General features: G+C 36.2%; 2 protein-coding genes across 2 annotated transcripts in view; one reads left to right on the top strand and one right to left on the bottom strand.

Annotated features, from left to right (window-relative positions):
- LOC123563048 (suppressor of SWI4 1 homolog) overlaps positions 1 to 25656 on the top strand; it is a 41999-nt gene extending 16343 nt beyond the window's left edge. Inside the window, exons 5-10 of the mRNA XM_045355614.2 lie at positions 1000 to 1107; positions 1756 to 1869; positions 7397 to 7540; positions 11217 to 11359; positions 23194 to 23259; positions 23679 to 25656. Coding sequence (XP_045211549.2) covers positions 1000 to 1107; positions 1756 to 1869; positions 7397 to 7540; positions 11217 to 11359; positions 23194 to 23259; positions 23679 to 23965 — 862 coding nt within the window. The 3' untranslated portion in view covers positions 23966 to 25656. The remainder of the gene's footprint in view (positions 1 to 999; positions 1108 to 1755; positions 1870 to 7396; positions 7541 to 11216; positions 11360 to 23193; positions 23260 to 23678) is intronic.
- LOC123533169 (uncharacterized) lies at positions 14783 to 18225 on the bottom strand. The gene is made up of 2 exons (XM_053528564.1): positions 18115 to 18225; positions 14783 to 17510 (listed from the first exon to the last, which is right to left on the bottom strand). Exon 2 carries the CDS (start codon positions 17340 to 17342, stop codon positions 15402 to 15404), a length of 1941 nt encoding a protein of 646 aa, XP_053384539.1. The 5' UTR covers positions 17343 to 17510; positions 18115 to 18225; the 3' UTR covers positions 14783 to 15401.
- Positions 25657 to 26076: the final 420 nt, after the last annotated feature.

The following is a 26076-nucleotide window of genomic DNA, read 5'->3' as shown; positions in this document are numbered from 1 at the left end:
TGTCAAAAAACATGGTCAACAGAGCTAAACCTTCAAGCAACATCTCCTAAACTGCTGATCAGATTCTGAAATAATTGCAGCTGTATAATTATATATATTCAAAGTGATTTGATTAAAATGTTTTAGAATGACTCTCAAACATATTTTTTTACCTGTTTAAGCTGTGAAATTCAGGTGAGCGATCTAGGGACATCATAGCCCGCTTGTTAACTTGGAAAAATGGGTATTTCTGGTTTGAGAGTTTTGTGTCCACTTTCCTTGAATATTATAAGAGCTATAGCTTCAAATCTTAACTTGTTTATCATTATTAGATGAGTGGTAAGGCTGAGAACTGTAAGTCTGTCTTGCATTTTGTTAGGATGATGGCCTATGTTGTACTGAAAAAACTTGATTTTTCTTGGTTAAAATTTGTGTTCAGGTCCACATGTCTTGAATATCATTGAAACTACATATATCTGTTAACCTTTAGCCTGCTGGCGGCAAGAGACACTGCCTTTGCGACCAGTGCAGACCAAGATCAGCCTGCACATCCATGCAGGCTGATCATGGTCTGCACTGTTCGCTATTCAGTCAGTAAATTTTCAGTGAACACCCGTTCGAATAATAAATGGTATCACCCAAATTGAATGATGGACCAGTCCATTTTAGAAATTTAGCAGGCTAAGGGTTAATTATCATTCAGGGGTTTTATTAGTTAAGGATGTAGAATTTAGAAGTAGAGTGGGGTCTGGGGGTCCTCCTGTTTAGAACATTACTTGCTACAGAAGTAGCTTCGGCTATGGACAGCCATGGCAGGGCGAAATCTCTTTCCACCTGACCTGAATGAAACCCCTGATTTTTAGGTGTGTAGGTAGGTCAAGAATGTGCCTCTGTCTTGCATATTGCCAGATGTCAACCACTTACAGACAGGCATTGGCACCCAAAAATGGTGCTTTTTTTATTCACTTATACAACCTCAGGAGTGGTGCCTAGAAATATATTCTTGTTTTTATTTTGCAGTAACGTAAAGGTGGTGCCTGTTGGTATGAGCCGAGGAGTGAAGAAAATCATGCAAGCCAAAGTTCCTAATCTAGGAAAATATGGCGATATAAGTGAATATATGACCAGGTATGTGCAAAGTAATGTATATTTTGTTCTCTTTAAGCAGATTATATTGTACAGTACCAGTTTACTAGTACTGTACAAAATCATTAATAGAATGTTATATAAAATGTTGCTATCCAGGTAATCAGGAGATACACAAGTTTTTTGTAACTTTACAGGAAAACTATAAGCAGCATTAAGCTGTCACAACTGATTAAAACAGATTTCATTTATAGCATATTTTTGTTTGAAAGGTAAACTCAACAAAAGTTATATTCATATGATTTATGGGATTACAATAGGGTTATTATAACAGTAGCTTGATAGCTTGATCTGGGATGCAGTATTTTGCTCGAGTGGATTTTGCACGGTCGGATCATGCTCGGCGCTTGCAAAATGTGATCCGACCTTGCAAAATCCACTCGAGCCGAATACAAAGTCCCAGGTCTAGCTACTGTTATAATGACCCTTTTATTGTATACAAGTCCGCCAGCATACAATACGGAAGGTACAATATGGAATTTAAAAGGTACAATATGGAATTTTTGTCTGTCTGTTCATATTTAATTGTGAAATACACGCTGATTTTTTACAGAATTTATATAGGTATATAATAAAGATGATTACAGAACAGTCTGGATGAACTATTTAAAATGCCATATTACATTTCAGAGCTGGATACTCTTCAGAAAGTGAGGTAGAACTAGATGGTCCAATGAATGAAGTAATTTTACCTCAGCAGATAAAGAGTAGAGGAAATATCAAGTCTGCCAAAAGTGCAGTCAGGTGATTTATTACTTATTACAATGTTCTTTAATACATTAACAATTCAGTACTTGTGTGAAGTTTAAAATACTTTCTATCTAAATGTATGTTCAGGTTTTTTTTTTAGCTCACCTGTCACATAGTGACAAGGTGAGCTTTTGTGATCACCCTTCGTCCGTCGTCAGTCCGTCCATGCGTCCGTCAACAATTTTTTGTCTGCACGATAGTGGTTTCATTTATGATTTTATTTTAACCAAACTTGCACACAACTTGTATCACCATAAGATCAAGGTTCCTTTCTTGAACTGGCCAAATCCCATTATGGGTTCCAGAGTTATGGCCCCTGAAAGGGCCAAAATTAGCTATTTTGACCTTGTCTGCACAATAGCAGCTTTATTATGTCTCCCACCACACAGTGGTGTGGGAGACATATTGATTTACTCCAGTCTGTCTGTGTGTCTGTCACAAAGCTTGTCCGCACTCTAAGTCGAACATTTCTCATCCGATTTTCACCAAACTTGAACAAAATGTGTTTGACCATAAGACCTCGACCAATTTTGATAACTAGCCAAATCGGTCCAGGCGTCTTGGAGTTATGGCCCATGAATTACCAAAAATCGGTCTTTTTACTCTTGTCCACACTCTAATTCGAATATTTCTCATCCAATCTTCACCAAACTTAAGAAAAATGTGTTTGACCATGAGACCTCGGCCAAGTTCGATAACTAGCCAAATCGGTCCAGGCATTTTGGAGTTACGGCCCTTGAATTATCGAAAAATTGGCCTTTTTACTCATGTCCGCACTCTTAATCAAACATTTCTCATCCGATCTTCACCAAACTTGAACAAAATGTGTTTGACCATGAGACCTCAGCCAAGCTAGATAATTAGCAAAATCGGTCCAGGCATTTTTGAGTTACGGCCCTTGAATTATCGAAAAATCAGCCTTTTTACTCTTGTCCGCACTAAGTCGAACATTCCTCATCCGATCTTCACCAAACTTGAACAAAATGTGTTTGACCATGAGACCTCGGCCAAGTTCGATAACTAGCCAAATCAGTCCAGGCATTTTAGAGTTACGGCCCTTGAATTACCGAAAAAATCTGTCTATTTTCTCTTGTCCGCTCTCTAAGTTGAACATTTCTCATCCGATCTTCACCAAACTTGAACAAAATGTGTTTGGCCATAAGACCTTACCCAAGTTCGATAACTAGCCAAATCCGCCCAGGCACTTTTGATTTATGGCCCTTGAATTACTGATTGGATCCACTCATCCAGACCATCTAATTGGATCCACTCGTCTAAAACATCTAGAGAAACTAACATTTTTCATAGGGGCAGTTGTGGGAGACATGCGCTTTTCTCAAAAGCATCTCTAGTTTAGGATTTGATTTTTACCAAACTGGCACACAACTTGTATCACCATAAGATCTTCGTTCTTTTCTTGAACTGGCCAGATTCCATTATGGGTTCCAGAGTGATGGCCCCTGAAAGAATTAGCTATTTTGACCTTGTCTGCACAATAGCAGCTTCATTTATGATTTGAATTTAATCAAACTTGCACAAAACTTGTGTCACCATAAGATTTTGGTTCCTTTCTTGAACCGGCCAGATCCCATAATGGGTTCCAGAGTTATGGCCCCTAAAAGGGCCAAAAGTAACTATTTTGACCTTCAATAGCAGCTTCATTTATGATTTGATTTTAACCAAACTTGCACACAACTTGTATCTCCACAAGATCTTGCTTCCTTTCTTCAACTGGCCAGATTCCATCATGGGTTCCAGAGTTATGGCCCCTTAAAGGTCCAAAATTGGCTATTTCGGCTTTTGCAGCCATATAGAGACTTCATTTATGGTTTTATTTGATACAAACTTCCAAAATATCTTCAACAACAATAAATCTTGGATTCCATGACAAATCAGATCTGATCATAGGTTCCAGAGATATTTTATATCTGATTACCTCCCCTGATTGTAATCAAAATGGATTTATATCAATAAGTACGTACAGGACTTAGTTGAAATTCCATTATTGTTATTAGTTAGACTGAGACAATCAGGGTAGATAACTATGGGCTGATTTTATGTCAAATTACCTCCCTTTATTTCAAATTAAAATTGTTATATCTCCATAACTAATGAAGATACTGATCTGAAATTTCATTTATGTCAACAGATTTATTTGGCAGATCCTTCTTTTGTCCACTTACAATATTTATTTTTTTTAATTACTTCCCTTTTACGTTACTATAAATAGCTTATTTTTAGTAACTTTTTTATTATTGGCCGTAGGGAAAACACAAGACCAGTTTATGTGGTACAACATGGATGGTACCTCCAATTTTTAGGTATATTTTAACATATCTATACCTTGTAAGTTTTTTTTTTTCTTTTTGGTTAAATTTCTTCCCTTTGTTGTTCCTGTCCTTTGGACTTAGATTTTTTTCTGAGGACCTTCTTGTCCTCAAGTGCAATGATAACAGGTGAGTGATATACGGCCATCATGGCCCTCTTGTTTTCAGAAATAAATCTTTGATTTAGGTATACTATTAAATTCTGTCAATTAAAGGAATCTGAAAAAGGCTGCCTTTTTAAATTGAATTAAATCTTGCTATGATAGTCTTTATATATGAAGTCGACAAACACTGGACACATTGTCCAGTCAAGAATGTGACTTTCAAACCATGTATTGTCCATAGTTAAACTTGGCAACATTATAAAAGGAAAGTGTAATTTTGACATTTTATAGTAATTTTAAGTCTTTATCTTAAACTGGCAAATTGAGAGCTTAGTCCAAAAGTATTGTATCTTGACTAGCTGATAATTGGTTTAGAACTACAACAAAATATTTCCTGGCTCTACCAAAACGTGAAAACTGACAAAATATGAGATATGAGGTTTAGATCCCGAAGGGGCAGTGTATTTATGAAATAAGGTGAATGTATCTCACTTGTTTGAATAGGGATGTGTATTTACTGAAGGAATGAATGTCATATTTTTTTGTTTTACACACTTGTATAGTCCGAAACCGAAGTACACATATCCGATTATCGTAGATATGTGTAAATATGACATTTATTACTTTTGTTTCTTTTTATAGTCATTGTTTTCAAGTCAATCATTTTTAGCCCACCATCATCAGATGGTGGGCTATTAAAATCACTCTGCGTCCGTGGTCCATCCGTCCGTCATTCCGTCCGTCCGTCCGTCCGTTAACAATTTCTCGTTATCGCATCTCCTCGGAAACTACTGAGGGGTTTTTGACCAAACTTTGTCAGAATGATGTATTGGTACCCTAGTTGTGTCCCCCTGAAAATCAGACTGGTTCAACAATTTATGAGTGAGTTATGGCCCTTTGTTTATTTCTATAATTTACATAGATTTATATAGGGAAAAACTTTGAAAACCCTCTTGTCCAAAACCACAGGGCCTAGGGCTTTGATATTTTGTTTGTGACATCATCTAGTGGTCTTCAACTAAGATTGTTCAAATTATACCCCTAGGGTCAAATATGGCCCTGCCCAGGGGGTCATATGGTTTACATAGACTTATATAGGGAAAAACTTGGAAAAATCTTCTTGTCCAGACCACAAAGCCTAGGGCTTTGATATTTGTAATGTAGCATCATCTAGTGGTTCTCTACCAAGTTTGTTCAAATTATCCCCCTAGGGTCAAATATGGCCCCGCCCCGGGGGTCACATGGTTCATATAGACTTATATAGGGAAAAGCTTTTAAAATCTTCTTGTCAATAACTACAACATTCAAACTTGGACCACATGTATATTTTTGAGTGGCAAGATGAACCTTGACATGAGTTGACCTTGATTTTGACCTAGTGACCTACTTTCACATTTCTGTAGCTACAGCCTTCAAATTTGGACCACATGCATAGTTTTGTGCACCGGAAAAAACTCTGACCTTGATTTTGACCTAGTGACCTACTTTCACATTTTTGAAGGTACAGGCTTCAAATTTGGACCACATGCATAGTTTTGTGTTCCGAAATGAAATTTAACCTTCATTTTGACCCATTGACCTACTTTCACATTTCTCAAGCTACAGCCTTCAAATTTGGACCACATGCATGGTTTTATGTACCAAAACAAACTTTGACCTTTACATTGACGTAGTGACCTACTTTCACATTTTTGAAGGTACAGGCTTCAAATTTGGACCACATGCATAGTTCTGTATTCTGAAATAAAATTTGACCTTGATTTTGACCTAGTGACCTACTTTCACATTTCTCAAGCTACAGCCTTCAAATTTGGACCACATGCATAGTTTTGTGTACCAAAATGAATTTTGACCTAAAGATTGACCTAGTGACCTACTTTCACATTTCTGTAGCTACAGACTTCAAATTTAGACCAAATGCATAGGATTGTATACCAAAACAAACTTTGACCTTGACATTGACCTAGTGACCCACTTTCACATTTTTGAAGGTACAGGCTTCAATTTTGTTAGCTCATCTGATTTTTTGGAAAAAAAATGATGAGTTATTGTCATCATTTGGACGGCGTCGGCGTTGCCTGGTTAAGTTTTATGTTTAGGTCAGCTTTTCTCCTAAACTATCAAAGCTATTGCTTAGAAATTTGCAACACTTGTTCACCATCATAAGCTGACCCTGTACATCAAGAAACATAACTCCATCCTGCTTTTTGCAAGAATTATTGCCCTTTTTGGATTTAGAAAATCAGTTTTCTTGGTTAAGTTTTATGTTTAGGTCAGCTTTTCTCCTAAACTATCAAAGCTATTGCTTTAAAACTTGCAACACTTGTTCACCATAAAAAGCTGACTCTGTATAACAAGAAACATAACTCCATCCTGCTTTTTGCAAGATTAATGGCCCCTTTTGGACTTAGAAAATATCAGATTTCTTGGTTAAGTTTTATGTTTAGGTCAACGTTTTCTCTTAAACTATCAAAGCTATTGCTTTGAAACTTGCAACACTTGTTCACCATCATAAGCTGACCCTGTACAGCAAGCAACATAACTCCATCCTGCTTATTGCAATAATTATTGCCCCTTTTGGACTTATAAAATCGGTTTTCTTGGTTGAGTATTATGTTTAAGTCAGCTTTTCTCATAAACTATCAAAGCTATTGATTTAAAACTTGCAACAGTTTTTCACCATCATAAGCGGACACTGTACGTCAAGAAACATAACTCTATCCTGCTTTTTGCAAGACTGATGGCCCTTTTTAGACCTAGAAAATCATAGGTAGGACAATATTTCTGTTATACAAAAAAAATCAGATGAGCGTCAGCACCCGCAAGGCGGTGCTCTTGTTAAGTATTTAAAATAATTTTTAACTGCTCAAAATAAGTGAAAAAGTAGTCCAAGATCGGGAGCAGCACAAAATTTATCCGAATGAATTTGTTTTACACACTTGTAAAAAAATTCTGTTAGCCAATCAAATTGAAGGAAATGGTCCAAAAAAGAAACAATAACAAATGACATACTTTTTTAGTCTTTTTCTTATTACATTTTACAGATAATAATATGACTACATTAGTTGTACAACTGATATTATATTTTAGATTGACAGAACTTGGGCCACGACTGACATTAGAATTGATAAAGATAGAGGAGGGGATATGTGAGGGACAGGTTATGTACCATGGTCTTATTACAAAGTCAGAAGCTGAACTAGCTCTCATGAAAGCCTTGAGAGAGAAAAAGAAGTATGTATACTTGAAACAATGTCAGTTCTGATTCCAGAAATGGTGTAATAACTCTTTTCTGAAAATTTGAGAAAAAAAATTAGTTTGGAAAATACAAGATCTGAGTACTTCATAGCAATATGTCTAAAGCAGAGCTTTTGTTTCTTCATGCTGTTTGCTATAATTGCAGTTCACATTGATGTGTGAAATTTATGATAGATATCTTGGGTTTGAAACTTTTATGCTTTAAGGGAGGCAAAGACAAAAGCCTAAATCCCTTACAGTTAAGAAAGTAGTGATAAAAAACCCAGGAAACAATTTCTAAATTTGCAAAAATACAATAATACAATACTTAACTGAACCTCAATAGTAGGGCTGGGACGATTTCAAAATTTTAAACCGGTTAATCGTTTGTATGAAATCGAACCGAACCGGTTAATCGGCCGCCATATTGAAAATGCAGTTTCATTTCCTGACGAGGTAGCTGGTTACATTAGGAACTTATGGACTTTATCATTTGCAACAGTTTGATAATCAATAGTCATAGTTAGGTGTATTTTTGTCGAGTCCGCTTGCAGAAGCGAAGACATAGTTGTCCAAATGGCTGTTCGGTGTATGTGCGTCCGTGCGTCCATCTGGATTTGTTTGTCCGGACCATAACTTTGACATGCATGGAGCAATCCCGTTTATATTTGGCATGAATGTTAACCTCAGTGAGACAGAGTGTCATGCGCAAACCACAGGTTCCTATCTCAAAGGTCAAGGTCACACTTGGAGTTCAATGGTTAAATTCAATAATGACTGCCCGGAGCATTTCTTCTTCATGCATGGAGGGATTTTGATGTAACTTGGCACAAATGTTCACAACCATGTGACAGAGTGTCGTGTGTAAGAACCAGGACCCTAGGTCTAAGGTCAAGGTCACAATTAGAGGTCAAAGGTCAGATACAAGAATGACTTTGTCCGGAGCATTTCTTTTTCATGCATGGAGGGATTTTGATGTGACTTGGCACAACTGTTCACCATCATGAGACAGAGTGTCATGTGCAAGAACCTAGAATTACTTCCATTTGTTGTTATATAAATAGCTTATATTGTAACATTTTTATTACTGGTCGTAGGGAAAAATCAAGACCACTTTTCTGTAGTACAGTATGCATGTTACATCCAATTTTGAGATGTATTTTGACCCATCTCTACTGGTAAGGATTTTTGTGTGGACTTAGATTTTTAGCTCACCTGAGCCAAAGGCTAAGAGTGAGCTATTATGATCACTCAACGTCAGGCGTCCGTCCACACTTTCCTTTAAACAACATCTCCTAAACCACCAAGCCAATTTTGATGAAACTTCACAGGGAAGATCCTTAGATGGTCTTGTTAAAAAATTGTTCAAAGAATTGAATTCTGTACAGAACTCTGGTTGCCATGGCAACCGAAATGAAAAACTTTACAAATCTTCTTGTCCAAAACCACAAGGCCTAGGGCTTTGATATTTGGTATGTAGCATCATCTAGTGGGCCTCTACCAAGATTTTTCAAATTATCCCCCTAGGGTCAAATATGGCCCCGCCCTGGGGGTCACATGGTTTATATAGACTTATATAGGAAACACTTCGAAAATCTTCTTGTCCAAAACCATAAGGCCTAGGGCTTTGATATTTAGTATGTAGTATCATCTAGTGGGCCTCTACCAAGATTGTTCAAATTATTCCCCTGGGGTGAAAAGAGGCTTGCCACGGGGTTACCTAGTTTTACATAGACATATATAGGAAAAAACTTTAAAAATCTTCTTCCCTGAAACTGCAAGACCTATGCTTTTGATATTTGTTAAGTTGCATTGACTAGTGGTCTACTACCCAAACTGTTCAAATTATGCCCCTGGGGTGAAAGAGGCCCTGCCCTGGGGCTCCAAAGTTTTACATAGACTTACATAGGAAAATCTTTGAAAATCTTCATGGCTGAAATTTCAAGGCCTATGCCTTTGATATTTTGTATGTATCATTGCCTGGTTGATCTCTAACAAGATTGCTCGATGTATGCCCCTGGGGTGAAAAGAGGCCCGGTCCCAGGGGTCACTTGATATATGAGTTATATAGGAAAAATAATCAGATATTTCCTAGACTGTTTAATTATATTTACCGGATGACCTCAAGTGATAAGATGTCACTCGACTGTGACCTTGACCTGCTGACCTACTTTCTTGTTTTTTAAGATACAGCCTTGAAATTTGGATGGCATGTACAGTTTTGCACACCAATCTTAAAACTGACTTTCAGTGACCATGAATATGACCTACTGACCAACTTTCTTGTTTTTTAAGCTTTAGTAAAGAAATTTGTTCCAGCTAGCATTTAACTCTGGTGAGCGATATAGGGCCATCATGGCCCTCTTGTTTTAAAGATTTACTTCCCTTTGTTGTTACTATAAATAACTTATATTGTAACTTTTTGCAATCACTTTTCATTTGGCATAAATGTTTGCCTCAATGAGACAGGGTGTCATGTGCAACTCCTAGTCCTTTTGGCAGCTGGCGGGCTCGACATGTTGCCCATGGGCATCTAGTATTGTACACATATCACGACAGGCCAGTCTGAGACTATAAACTAAGCTCAATGTGTTTTAGCGGAAATATACTGCGGGTCTATGTGCTGGTCAAAGAAATGTATAATTTAAAAGATAAAGTACGATTTGTGATGTTTATTGTTCGAGAGTGATTAGCGGTTTCGCAAATTTGAAATCAGATTCACCTAGTAATCAAATAGGATCCGATTAACCGAGTAATAGTACCAGTCCTACTCAATAGTTACAAGTGTTGTTTTCCTTTGGCTGAATTGACATATATTTTTCATATTTTATGTTACATTGTCAGTGAAAATGGAAGTATTATGCAACATTACTGAAATCCATGAAGTCTAACATGTATCTCATGTTATGGGAAAATTAGGGGAAATTTATAGATATGAAGTCAGGGCATTGTATGGAATTTCAAAATTGTCAGGAAATTAAAATTTGAAAATGTCCATCTGTCTATTAATGGTAAATTTTCTAAATGGCTTATTGTAGAGGTTGCTTTTGATTTTGTATTATTCCAGAAAAAGTAATTATTTATGGAAACTACATAATAAATTTGTCAGAGAAAACTGTTTTATGTCAGGGGAAATGTAAGGGATAACTTAGGAAAGTTTGTGATTAGTAGTTTGTGTGACCCTGTTAAAATTACTTGTACCAATATTTATTTAGGTTATATAAATCCTTAATATTTGCTGATGGGTAAATATCATACTCTAATTTTCCTTGAATATTCATGGTCTGAGTCATGGATTTAGTAGTTAAGTAAACCCATGGAATTGAATCCACTGAAGAAGAAAAATTTACTTAAATTTTATATTCAGAATTTGAAATCAATGATTTCATCTAACAACAAAATAGCTATGTTTGCCATTTAGCAACAAAATTTAATACCCATAAAATTTAACGATTTCACAGCATTACAATATTCAAAAAGTAAAGAAAGTGGAACTTATGATCAGACAACAATTACAGAACTGATTTATATTTAATCTGACTTGTTTAGGGCTATTTTGGGTCTTGGAGACTCCATCAGGGATACATATGAAAATAGCTACTTGAGTACTATAACTGTGGTATACAAAGTTAAAAAATGTTTTTATAAAGAGAAATTGACCTTATTATTACAGGAAGATAAAAGAAACAAGACGTCAACAGCAGCAGAAAAATATACAGAAGAAGGAGAGTGAAAAAGAGACACATAAACAAAAAAGTTTGGAGGGAATTCGTAAAAAAAATTTAGAAGATGGTGTAGAACAGCCTGAAACTCAAGGTAAAGTTTTAAACATAGGGTTTGTTGGAATACAGTCTAACCTGCCTCTAAATACCATCTTTTGGAAATGAAAGAAGCAGTCTTTGTTGAAAGATGGTCTTCTAACACTGGTAAAGGGTCTTTTATATTAGAGATGGTTTAACAAGTAGAGAAAATAGTGGCCTTTATAAGCAGATTTTGTAAATATTCAGAGGTGACCTTCAGTACACATTTGACTGTATTTGGTTATTGTAAGCACGACTATTCTTTGAATAGTTGAGCTATTCTACCCACCTTGATTTTTGTGTCACGCTTTGGTTAAAGTTTTGCATGCAAGTACATATAGCTATCGTGTAAAGGCATATAACTTTGAAACTTATTTTATCTTTTTTCTGAGTCACTTACCAAACTTGATCGTTAGGTCCCATAACTCTGACATGCGTTTTGGCCAAATTATACCTCCATTTGGACTTAGAAAATTCTGGTTACTGACATTAAAGTTTTACATGCAAATTGCTATCGCCAAAACTAATGCAAGTATTGAAGGTGTAGAAAACAGTTCTTTATAAGAGAAATGACAATATTTTTTTTTTATTCTATTATTATGATATTTTTATCTACGTAACAAAATAAAACCAGAAATATTGATCATTGCTGAATTTTATTAGAAATTAAAGAAGCGTTTCAGATGCATTTTTAGCTCATCTGATTTTTTGAAAAAAAATGATGAGTTATTGTCATCACTTGAGCAGTTGTCGGCGTCGGCGTTGCCTGGTTACGTTTTATGTTTAGGTCAGCTTTTCTCCTAAACTACCAAAGCTATTGCTTTGTAACTTGGCACACTTGTTCACCATCATAAGCTGACCCTGTATAGCAAGAAACATAACTCCATCCTGCTTTTTGCAAGATTTATGGCCCCTTTTGTACTTAGAAAATATCAGATTTCTTGGTTAAGTTTTATGTTTAGGTCAACTTTTCTCCTAAACTATCAAAGCTATTGCTTTGAAACTTGCAACACTTGTTCACCATCATAAGCTGACCCTGTACATCAAGAAACATAACTCCATCCTGCTTTTTGCAAGAATTATTGCCCCTTTTGGACTTAGAAAATCAGTTTTCTTGGTTAAGTTGTATGTTTAGGTCAGCTTTTCTTCTAAACTATCAAAGCTATTGCCTTAAAACTTGCAACACTTGTTCACCATCATAAGCTGACTCTGTACGGCATGAAACATAACTCCATCCTGCTTTTTGCAAGATCTATGGCCCCTTTTGGACTTAGAAAATATCAGATTTCTTGGTTAAGTTTTATGTTTAGGTCAACTTTTTCTCTTAAACTATCAAAGCTATTGCTTTGAAACTTGCAACACTTGTTCACCATCATAAGCTGACCGTGTACAGCAAGAAACATAACTCCATCCTGCATTTTGCAATAATTATTGCCCCTTTTGGACTTAGAAAATCATTTTCTTGGTTGAGTATTATGTTTAAGTCAACTTTTCTCATAAACTACCAAAGCTATTGCTTTAAAACTTGCAACAGTTTATCACCATCTTAAGCGCACGCTATACATCAAGAAACATAACTCTATCCTGCTTTTTGCAAGAATGATGGCCCTTTTTAGACTTAGAAAATCATGGGTAGGACAATATTTCTATTATACAAAAAAATCAGATGAGCGTCAGCACCCGCAAGGCGGTGCTCTTGTTAAGAATTACAAGGCAGTCTGAAAGACAACTCAATCCTCCGCCACTTTTATGGCTAGTGAAAGGGTAAACCTTTGACCTTTAACTGTGACCTTGACCTTGAACTGTCATGGCTGACTCATAAATTCTGCACAACGTCTTGATGAGGTGATCTTTTGACCTAAGTTTCATGAAAGTTCTTCAAGGGGTTTAGGAGATACAGAGCTCAAACCTTTGACCTTGAGTTGTGACCTTGACCTTGAGTTGACATGGCTGACTCATGAGTTCTTGATGAGGTGATCATTTGACCCAAGTTTGATGAACATCCTTCAAGAGGTTTAGGAGATACAGAGTGGACATAAAGTGAGAGGCTCAAACATTTAACCCTTAGTTGTGACCTTGACCTTGAGCCGGCATGGCTGACTCATTAGTTCTGCAAATCGTCTTGATGAGGTGATCATTTGACCCAAGTTTATAAAATTCCTTCAAGAGGCTTAGGAGATATAGAGCGGACACGAAATGGAAGGCTAAAACCTTTGACCTGGAGTTGTGACCTTGACTTTGAGCCGGCATGACTGACTCATGAGTTCTGCACATCGTCTTGGATAGGTGATCATTTGACCCAAGTTTCATATGAATCCTTCAAGGGGATACAGAGCGGACACAAAATGGAAGGCTCAAACCTTTGACCCTCAACTGTGACCTTGACCTTGAGGCGACATGGCTGACTCATAAGTTCTGCACATCGCCTTGATGAGGTGATCAGTTGGTCCAAGTTTGATGAAAATCCTTCAAGGGGTTTAGGAGATACAGAGCGGACACAAATGGAAGGCTCAAACATTTGACCCTAAGTTGTGACCTTGACCTTGAGCTGGAATGGCTGACTCATGGGTTCTGCACATCGTCTTGATGAGGTGATCATTTGGTCCAAGATTTATAAAATTCCTTCAAGGGGTTTAGGAGATATAGAGCGGACACAAAATGGAAGGCTAAAACCTTTGACCTTGAGTTGTGACCTTGACCTTTAGCAGACAAGGCTGACCACTTGTGGTGGGGGATTAAAAAAGGAATATGGACAGAAAGACTTATATAGCGAAATTTAGACGTCGCGAAAACAGACAATGTGTGTAGAGCAGTCAATACGTAATACTTTTTCTTCAAACTTTCAGTATCAATAAAGAATAGATATAACTCAAACTCGAATGCTAATGCATTTTTGATAAGATATCAATGTAACAGCACTCAAAATTACTTAAAAACAGCCGATTTTCAAAAAAAAAATACCTGTAATATTTCATTCAGTGCGATTGTAAATAGCTATTTCGCGTTAAAAGTAAATAAATTGAAATTGCTATGAACATTAAATTTAATCTTTCGGCTAGAAAATGCAAAAAACAGAATTGAAAAATATGTAATAATAAAAAACTGCCATCAATTTAAAAACATTGAGTAAAGCAGGATTGTTAAATATAATGAGCACAGTTAACATATATAGAGAAACACATTTATCATATAGCATAATTAATAGGCGTGGCGTGTAGTCTATAAATAACCTGTGTACGGACAAATATCGGACGTAAATAGAATGATTTTAAAGTTATTTGTTTATAAGTTTTAAATAGTTTTAAACAGTTTTATTATTATTACAATAAAAGCAGAGTTTAGGCATAGTTCATGATCAGTGGCGATCTTGACCTTTGATGCTTTGTGTATAAGTCAGGAATGGAAAAGCGGGTCTCCTCTCAGATGATTTTAACAAACAAAAATTTCAAAATATTTAATTTTTTTATAAAACATTTGGCAATGTAGAAAAATTCATGGTATAATTGTAGCAAAAACATTACAATCACCTCCACCAATACCCAGACATGTTCTAAAATAACATCTTGGCCTTGAATTAAGGCCCCCTATCTTACATAATGCATCTCAAATATTTTGAAATATCGACATCGACTTGTATTTGAGTTCAGGTCTCCAAATTCTAATTTTGCTAGGCCTATGATTGATTAGTTTGACCAGAAACAGTCAAAACTACGCAGAGCAGCATAAACAAATAAAAATGAACAAAAAACAACAACAACAAGCAAGCCTATCAGTGGTCCAGCAGTCTTGTATATGACCATTACTGCCAATATGCAGACCTTATCATCCCCATAGGCCACATACCAGGCATAATGATACCCAGAATCAGTGCCTTTAAGCAAGGATTTGTACAGACCCAAGTCAAACCTTTCAGACATTTGTCAGATCTATTAAGGGTTCTATACAGTCAATGACATACTATGATGGACAGTACCTCATAAAGAAATTAAGAAGTTTATATGCAGATTTGGTTTTGTTTACCGAGAAAATATTCTTTGCAAGATTGTATAATTTCATGTTTATGTTATGATCAAGTTTGCCAACAGTCTACGGATGTGGAAACTTGCTGCGTTATTTCTTTCTCTGACCTTCAGTGAAATCATGTAGCAGTTTAAAGCTTTGTTAGGTTGGTTCTCCTGTTCCATGCACTGTCCAAGTAGATTCAGGGCTGTTTCCCTGTGACCAAGGTTTCTCTCTGTTTCAGTTGTTTTAGCAAGATTAACTAGTGCTTGATGCTGATCATCAAACCTCTGAAGGTATCTGTAGGTCTTGTATTGTAGGAAATAGAGGTAAGGGAGGGAATCTACAACAGCCCAGTCCATCCAGTAGTCATTACTTTCTCTATACAGCAAGTCATCTTGAGTTGATCTGTACATTTCATACTGCAGCTCCTGAGGAACACAATGAATCTCAGCACGAGTAAATTTGACACAAAATGCACAGACACTTCTTACAGCTTCTTCATTCTGATGATATGCCACTTCTACAAACATTCTCCTATACTTGTTTCTGCTAATAATATAGCAGTAACATACAGGCTCAACCATGTCGAAGCAAAAATCTCCCTCTGTATATCTTAAAATGAATTCTGTGTTTTCCAAATCCCTAACACTGTAGAACACAGAGGCAAGTTTCAGTTTACTAGCGGCAACATCAGAATTCAGGCCTGCACATAACCAGTCTATTGCTTCTGGAGGTATGATATTGTTTGTCTGAATATTAGATGATGCTATTACAGTTCCCAGTGTTGAGCAGAACAATGGTGCAATGAGACTGCTTGCTCTTTGTTCTAACTTACTTCCTTCTCTATAACATCTTTTATAATTTGTTAATACATTGCGCAAGTTCTGTATGGTTGTTATAGGACTGTTTTGAATGGTTTTTGATATTATAGAACTACTACACACAGTGATTGTTTCAGCTGTGTTTAGTAATAATGATCCTGAAATCCTCAGACAGTTTTCCTTTTTAGATGGAATATTTTCTGGTATCTGATATAACATGTTCAATTTGATCTGCAGTCTCTGACCAAGGTCATCAATCTGAACCCTAAGTAATGCTTGTCCATCAGTTTGTATTAAGTGAAACACTCTTTCTAGCAACAAAGCTTTGACTTCAGGTGAAAACTCGCCTGTCATCAGGTTGTTTCTGGGTATAATGAAATGTGGGCAGTTTTCTTGTTGTAAACAGTTGTATAGTACATGTAAACAACATGATAAACATGTAAATAAATTATTTTCCTGCCATGCATTTGAATGTGTGTTTTCAATACAATGTAACAGAACTGTTTTACACATAAAGCTTGTAATGTGGCCTTCACCAGCATGATGAAGAAATGTTTTAAGAATCATTTTCATCAACACATAACAGCATATTTGTGTAATGTTTAAATTAAACATTAAACATCTCTCTGCTTGTGAAGTAGAAATTCTCCATTCAAGCTCTGGATTCTGGCTGACTTTACTTGCAACAGGAACAATAAAACATCCATTATTTGCTGCAAATCTCTTCATGTCTGCACTGGGCCAGTTTCCTATTCCTTGCCTGTCTAACCAGGGTCTTGCTTCATATGGCCATGTATAACAATGGAAGGCAGGAACAAAGTCAGTGTCTACTATTCCATGCTCTCCCTGTTTAGCAAATGATGGACCATGTTGTACATTACCTGCAGGCATAGCATCTCTATATAAAGTATTCTTAAGCAACACCCTTCCACTTGAGTCCCTAACATAGTCCTCATCTGGAACATGTGTAACAGGAAGAGGTACATTATCATAGGTCTGTTGTAGAAGACAGTAACCTGGTGATGTAGTATTATCCTTGATCATCAGTAGATTTCTGAAGCCAGGTTTCCATTCTTCATAGTCCTGTATCACATTATACTTATGATAACAGTTTAGACAGTCTGCATCTGAATGAAGTCCTGCTGTTGTTGTGCCCTCTGACTTGCTGCCAAACATGTTCGTGGACTGATCGAATACATGCCTCTGTGTAATTGTTGTCACAGTTTCTTCCAGTATGACATCCTTCTCCTCTTGAGTACCATTGCCTCATTAACTCCAATGTCATCAAGAACCTCAGACAGTCTCAGTGACAGGTTTTGTTGGTAGTTAGGAGTTTGAAACATTCTGCAAGTAATTATACAATATAAGTATGTCCATATTTGCAGATGTTATGTGGTGCAGCACAGACAAGGATATTTGTTTTAATCACGTTCATCTCCAAACATGAATTAATATACCACTTGCAATGTACAAATGTACAGTCATGTTGTTTGTGTTTTTTTTTGGATTTAACGTCGCACCGACACATGATAGGTCATATGGCGACTTTCCAGCTTTAATGGTGGAGGAAGACCCCAGGTGCCCCTCCGTGCATTATTTCATCACGAGCGGGCACCTGGGTAGAACCACCGACCTTCCGTAAGCCAGCTGGATGGCTTCCTCACATGAAGAATTCAACGCCCCGAGTTGTACATGTGGTATCATACTTGTAACCTACTTTAAAATTCTTGTCTTATGATTTTGTAAAACATCTTTGTAGCTACGGCTGTATGAAATGAAAGCACTAAACAGCTCTTATTTACATCTAAATGAAAACATAATAATATTTTTATCTGATGTTTTTCAAAGAGTTTAACCAGATAATTGTATTTATTAGTTACAATGTAAGTTGAACTGCTAAATTTTTACTTTATTAACTTGTATTTGATGAAGAGCAAATTATACTTACATAGTTACTGACTTATTACACAGCTCTTTGAATTTCAGTTTCCTTTTTAAAGATATGGATTTTTTACAGGTAATTCCCCTTTTGGTTTTTAGGTCACCAAGTGAAGTAATCTGGTACTAATCCATGTTGGATTTCTGCTAAGGTTATGTCCCTTGAACATCTAAACCATATTTGTATTTTTCAGTGCTATATTATTTTTTATCATGAATGAAAGACTATCCCTTATCATACTGGACACAATGGATTCTGTCTTTACGACCAGTGTAGATCATAATTAGCCTACACATCAGTGCAGTCTGATCATGATCTGCACTGTTCCCTCTTCAGTCAGTATCTTTTTTGGTCAGCACTCCTTAATGGCGCTGTCCAGTTTGAAAGATGGATAAGTTCAACATAGAAATTTAACGATACATTCTGTCTTTACGACCAGTGTAGATCATAATTAGCCTACACATCAGTGCAGTCTGATCATGATCTGCACTGTTCCCTCTTCAGTTAGTATCTTTTTTGGTCAGCACTCCTTAATGGCGCTGTCCAGTTTGAAAGATGGATAAGTTCAATATAGAAATTTAACGATAGATTCTGTCTTTACGACCAGTGTAGATCATAATTAGCCTACACATCAGTGCAGTCTGATCATGATCTGCACTGTTCCCTCTTCAGTCAGTATCTTTTTGGTCGGCACTCAATAATGGCACTGTCCAAATTGAAAGATGGGTAAGTCCAATATAGAAATTTAACTGGGTAAGGGAGATATAATACTTCATTAATAATTATTATTGATTATTTATTCTTCTAACTGTATAGATTAAAACATTTTGTTAAATCTGACCTAATATAAAGGTAGTTTATTCTGTGATCATTGCTTGCGTTACACTTACAAAACTCAAATGCATGCTATTAAATGTTGAAATTAATTGTGTCACAAGAAAGTCCCCATTCAGTTTTTACGATACTAAGAGTCATTTGAAAAATTCAGGCATAGTGACATCAACACATCAACTTTTAAATTAAGTGAACATCACCAAAGCATTTAACAACTTTTAGTTGGACTTTTAAATTAAAGATTCTGGTCAATATGTATATCTTTTAGCAGTGTCCAGATTTTAGCAGATATTTGATATTCCTTTACAACAAAAAACTGTATATTTGAATAAAACTAACCTAGGGATGAGTTGCAGGAGCGGTAATTATGCCTCAGGTAGCACAAAATACAATTGATCTGTCTATTTATTGTAAAAAGATGGTAAATAAACACACTCTGAAAATTCTTACTGCTGAGTGGAACAAATTCTTTCTGTAATTACATTTTGAGACAAACTCTTTTACGTCAGTATTTTCATGGTTTTGAGGTACATGGTACTGTGAAACACCTCTAAACTGGAACCTTTATTTTTGAAACCTCTCCAACTGAACAAATTTTCTGTCTGAAAACTTGACCTTTGTTATATTTCTTAAGAAAATACCCATGTAAATTGTAACCATCATGGACCTATTCAGTCATAAATACCAAAATGTACTGTATTTGGATGGATCAAAATAAAAATAGTTGCTAGCAATTGTGATTTTTTCTATGTAAATGTAGCACACATTCCAACGATAAACCCCTCTTAACAAATAAACCCTGCCAAGCCAGACCTTTACTGTGCAGTTAAGAGGTGTTTGATTGTAATAAAAGTATAACGGAAGGATATGTAACATGTTTTTAGCACGACTATTCGAAGAATAAGTAGAGCTATCCTACTCACCACAGCGTCGGCATCGCACCTTCGTTAAGATTTTCATACCAGTCTACATTTTGACAACGTTTTTTGAGATAAAGCTTTGAAACTTTCAACACTTGTTGACCAGCACCCTGTTCAGTTTTAGGCAAAAATACATAACTCCATTAAGAATTTTGGCTGAATTATGGCCCCCTTTAACTTAATATAAATCTTGGTTAAGTTTTTCGCACCGGTTCATATTTTGTGTAAAGTTTTTGACATATGGCTTTGAAACTTTTATCTCTTCTTTATCATAACAGTCTCTAACTGTAGGCAAGAGTCCATAACTCTTTCAGCTATTTTGGCTGAATTCTGGACCTTTATGGACTTGGACATTGGTACAATTTTCATACAAGTAGCATTTTGTCAAAAGTATAAGACTTGTGGATTTGAAACTTTGAAAATTTGTTTATCATTATGAATATCATCTATAGACAAGAGTACTCAACTCTTTCACTTATTTTGGCTGAATTATGGCCCTTTTTATGCCCCCACTTTGGGGGGGGGGCATATAGATTTGCCCTTGTCCATCCGTCCATCCTTCCGTCTGTCCGTCCGTCCGTCTTTCCGAGAATGTTGTGTCGCGCCTAGCTCCAAAAGTATTTGACGTAGAGTCACAAAACTTTACAGGAATGTTTGTCAGCATGTGTAGTTGTGCACCTGGGGTTTCGCGTCCGGATTCATTCAGTCATGTAGAAGTTTTGGCCCCTGACTTTGTAAAAATTGGTAATTTTAGTGTTGTGTCGCGCCTAGCTCCAAAAGTATATGACCTAGAGTCACAAAACTTTACAGGAATGTTGGTCAGCATGTGTAGTTGTGCACCTGTGGTTTCGCGTCTGGATTCATCCAGTCATGTAGGAGTTATGGCCCCTGACTTAGTAAAAAATTGGTCATTTTAATGTTGTGTCGCGCATAGCTCCAAAAGTATTTGACCTAGAGTCACCAAAGTTTACAAGAGTGTTGGTCAGCATGTGCAGTTGTGCACCTGGGGTTTCGCGTCTGGATTCATTCAGTCTTGTAGGAGTTATGGCCCCTGACTTAGTTAAAAATTGGTCATTTTAATGTTGTGTCGTGCGTAGCTTCAAAAGTATTTGACCTAGAGTCACCAAAGTTTACAGGAATGTTATTCAGCATGTGCAGTTATGCATCTGGGGTTTCCGTCCGGATTCATTCAGTCTTGTAGGAGTTATGGCCCCTGACTTAGTTAAAAATTGGTCATTTTAATGTTGTGTTGTGTGTAGCTCCAAAAGTATTTGACATAGAGTCACCAAAGTTTACAGGAATGTTGGTCAGCATGTGCAGTTGTGCACCTGGGGTTTCGCGTCCGGATTCATTCAGTATTGTAGGAGTTATGGCCCCTGACCTGGGAAAAAATTGTCATTTTAATGTCATGTAGTGGGGGCATCTGTGTCCCATGGACACATTTCTAGTTAGACTTGGAAATTGGTTCAGTTTTCCTACAAGACAGTGTTTTGTAAAAAGTATTTGACATGTGGCTTTGAAACTTTGAACACTTGTCTATCATTATGATTTCCATTTGTGGGCAAGAATACATAACTCTGTCAAGTATTTTCAATTGACTGAATTATGGCCCTATTTGGACATAGAAATGAGTTACATTTTTCATACCAGTCAATATTTTGCCTAACCTATTCAACATATGGCTGTGAAACTTTGATCTCTTGTTGACCATCATAGTCTACATATGTAGGCAAGACTACATAACTAGGACAAGGACTTTAGCTCAGTTATGGCCCTTTTTGACATAGAAATTAGTTAAATTTTGCGTACCATTCCATATTTTGTCTAAACTCAGTGGTCAGACTTATACAATGGATGATTATGATCAATAGATGACAACTGTTGTTCTGGATGTCGTAAGTTCAGCAGTCAAGGTCACAGTGAATGCAACATTGAAAGCAGTTACCACCCATTAACGAAAGAATACTTTATAGCCTACAGTTGTAAAGCTTCATAGGATAATCATATGTGGCTTCAAGATGAGTCATATTATTTCGAGGTTCAGTACGTCAAAGGTCAAGGTGACAGTGACTGTGAGACTGAGAACAGTTAACTTTTCACTTAACAATGCTTTGGCCTTCTGTGATCGATCTTTATAAAATGATTGTCTGTGGTCAGTAGATGCCAGTGCCATCATCTAGCATGCTGCTATAAAGTAACAAATACCGTATTTTGGTGTGTATAGGTCGCGGTAATGTATAGTCCGCATCTAATTTTTGCTCTGGAAATGGTCGGAAAATTTAACTTCTAGCGTATTAGTCGCAGTTAAATTGCGGATTTTTTCCCCAGCAATATTTAATATTTACCGGCAAAAAAGTTATGGCGGCGGCCATATTGATGCCGCGGACTGAATTATTATCGGAACCTGATTGGTGGAAATCGGACAGTGTTATTTTCGTTCCCAACTGTTTCGTACCAACAGTAGTATCGGTAACAGACTACATCAAAGAAAAGCGGCTTTTTGACACTAATTGGCAGCAGACGGTTTGCGTTTACATTCTGTTGTCATGCAAGTTTAAGTGTGAATTGTTTGCACAGCAATTATAACACCTTTCCGTGTCATGTAATTAACCGCGTTCTTTTGATTTTGAGTAAAAAGATTAACAAAATATCTGTTTGGATTTTTTTCTTTTATTTAAAAATCAAAAGTGAAAAATTATCTTTCAAATTTTTTAATACGCTAAAAATTAGTATAAACAATGTTTGGAATGGAGGACGGATCTGTCCGGATTTTATCCAACCCGGAGTGCATGTCAATGGCGTCCAGTAAAACGAAAGTAGAAACAAATGTAATTCAGACTGCAAAAACATCTTTGAATTAAAGTCATTCGTAATTTTAATAGTCTGTATGGGTTATTTACGATATATTTTATTGAAAGTAACTGCTATTGGTTGAAAAGGCGCCGATATTGATATTTTTATCCATTTTGTTCGTTCGTAACAGATGCACGTAATTTTGCGAGAGCTACGGTCAGAAAATTGGCCCGAAAAAAAAAACTGCTGGCAATGTTCTGTCGTATAGGTCGCAGGAACTTTTTCAGGCAGCAAAATGGGTAGAAAAAGTGCGACCTATACACACCAAAATACGGTAAGAGAATATGCTATATCAATCAGACTCTCTCCCCTGATTCATTGATATTGTTATGATTATATTTAAGAACAAGGTTACATGAAGTGAAAAATATAAACATGGGAATTCATTTGAGGGAAGGTGACTAAACACCTTACATGTACCTTAACATTGATATGATTTGTGACTTGTTATTAACAATATAATTGTTTGTGTATATTTCAGTGTCAGATGATGAAGATGATGATGTTGATTATTATAGGCAGGAACTTGGCCACATGCCAGATGCTGGTATGTTATATATATATATATTATTTTACTATACTTGTGTGTCAGTCCTTAACTCTTACTGTGTTGAATACAGTTGTTTCTGCTTTTGCGACCAGTCAGTGTAGATCATGATCAGCCTGCACACCCATGCAGTCTTATCATAATCTGCACTGTTTTTTCAGTCAGTATCTTTTTGGTAAGCACCCCTTTTAACAGTTAATAGTACTGTCCTAATTGAAAGATGGACAAGTTCTATATAGAAATTTAGCTGGGTAAGGATTAAAACACCTAAATTGCATTTTGTTAGCTTGACTACTTGGAGAATAATTATACATTGTACTAACCCAGGAACAAATTAAAGTTGTGTATGCATACCTCAGTAACCATTTCTTGTATTGGACTGGAATTTCACACATATTGTGATCTGTTTTATTCCACAGATACTTTCATACCTGGAGGGAACAAAAGAAAGAAATCAATGACTGATAAACATGTTGTTAAAAAAAGGAAAATAGAAAACAAAGGCAGCAAACCTAGCAGTGTTAAAAGAGGTGAAAAAGACGGTACTAAAGGCAAAACTGATAAAACTTCTAAAGATAAAAACACCCAAAAGTCCAAGAAGGAAGGAAAGACTCCTTTACAAGTAATGATGGAGAGAAAGAAGAAGAAAAAGAAAATGCAGGAGAAAAAGAAGAATAAGTTTAAAGGAAAGAAGAAGAAAGTTTGATTAAGAACTGGATAGTAGTGAAAAATGTTGCCTTAATGGAGAACTCAAAATTTTTCAGCTAATGGATTTTGAAATGATAAATATTAAAAGCTAACATCATAGTACACTTAGCTGTTCTGAATGATTTTTATTTCAAATTTACTAATTGATCAGGAGTGCATAGATCATAGAATAATCAGCTAATTTTCCTCCTTGGGGTTCTGCACTGTATGGTCAACTTTGCCGACCGCAGATGCCATACCACTCAACTCTTTGGGTTTGAGCGCTGGTCAGGTTTTACCAAGGTCCGCCAGTGAATGAAATAATGAATGGAGAAGAGTCTGGGATCTTGTTTCACTATTTAAGCTTGAAACCACCATTATGATATGAACTATGGTAATGCCACTTAAATTCTAATAAAATGAATTAACATGATTTCCAAATAGCATTTCACCAGTAATAAACTTGTTTGATTATATTCACATAGATCATTCTGACATAGATCAACAGCTTGGTCAGCTTAATAGGTAGAGCTTTAGTCAATGAAGTCAGAGGCATGGAGTAGCTTTGCCTGTACTGAAGACAATACATCTTGGGTCATTTGTCCCTTGGGGCTTCCTTGCCTGAGTGATAAGGTCGCCGGCTTAAATGATTTGACCCTCAGGAATGTTGGTTCCAGCCTCACTTGGGGTGTTAATTCTTCATGTGAGAAAGCCATCCAGCTGGCTTACTTAAGGTTATTAGTTCTGCGCTAACACCAGTCCATGATAAAATAATGCACACAGGATCCTCCGCCATCAAAGTTGGAATGTCGCGATATGACCTAACATTTGTCCATCACCTTTTGATTCATAAGCAGAAGTTGTCTGTTGCTTGTGGAGAACAAGTAAATCCTGGAATCTGGGAATATTAGTTAACTGTTACTGGTTATAATTGAAATATTGTTAAAATATATCAAGAAACAGACATAGGTCATACTTGTATACAAAATAAATAACGAGTTACTTTGTTGTGTACATCATTTAGAATCTGGCTTGATTTATTACCATTTGAAGAGGTTTGAATAGAAGGATGAATTAAATTTTAAATATCTAGTTTTGTGTCATAGTGATTCTTAAAAAAATAAAATTTGACTTAATCAGTTATATAATGTTTCTCCTGCCTAAATCCTAAAATGGTAGTAAATTGAGACAGAAATAATGCTGAAATGGTTGTTAATTGAGACTTACAGAAATGGTGTATATTGGGACTTGCAGAAATTATGCTGAAATGGTTTTTAAATTGAGATTTGCAGGTTTGCTGAAATGATATAGAAATAATGCTGAAATGATAATTATATTATATATGAAGACTTACAAAAATTGAAATGAAATGGTATACATTGAAAGTATGCTCAATCCTTTCAAAAAGCAAAGTTACTTTTTCTATTGATTTGAAATCATCTATCCTTAATGGTGATGATAAGGAATGATGTGTAGACTAAAAAAGCTTATAGCAACTTGAATCTTTTTAAATATAAAATATTATTATCATTATTCTGCAGTTTTATTTATGAGCTAATAAATGTACAGTCACTATGCATACAGAAGTAACAAAATTCAGGCATGCCCTTACGCCTTATCAGCATCAGGTGATTTGGTCTACGGACTTGAATTTGATTCCATCATTGTGTAAATACTTGACATAAATAAAGAAATGTCATTTCAAACTGATTGTGTATTTCTTTATACTTTGTTGAATGTCGCATTTGTTTACAGCAACTCTTAATTTGTAGAACTCAGTGCCATCGCATTAAGGAAAAATTGAAGTTAACTAAATTGAATGTAATAATAACTGCTTATTAGCTCACCTGTCACAAAGTGACAAGGTGAGCTTTTGTGATCGCGCGGTGTCCGTCGTCCGTCCGTGCGTCCGTAAACTTTTACTTGTGACCACTCTAGAGGTCACATTTTTCAAGGGATCTTTATGAAAGTTGGTCAGAATGTTAATCTTGATGATATCTAGGTCAAGTTCGAAACTGGGTCACGTGCCATCAAAAACTAGGTCAGTAGGTCTAAAAATAGAAAACTTTGTGACCTCTCTAGAGGCCATATGTTTCATAAGATCTTCATGAAAATTGGTCAGAATGTTCA

This window comes from Mercenaria mercenaria, chromosome 2, assembly GCF_021730395.1.
Source record: "Mercenaria mercenaria strain notata chromosome 2, MADL_Memer_1, whole genome shotgun sequence".
NCBI classification, from domain to species: Eukaryota; Metazoa; Mollusca; class Bivalvia; order Venerida; family Veneridae; genus Mercenaria; species Mercenaria mercenaria.
Note: the sequence above shows the minus strand (reverse complement) of the source record. Positions and strands in the feature narration are given on the sequence as shown.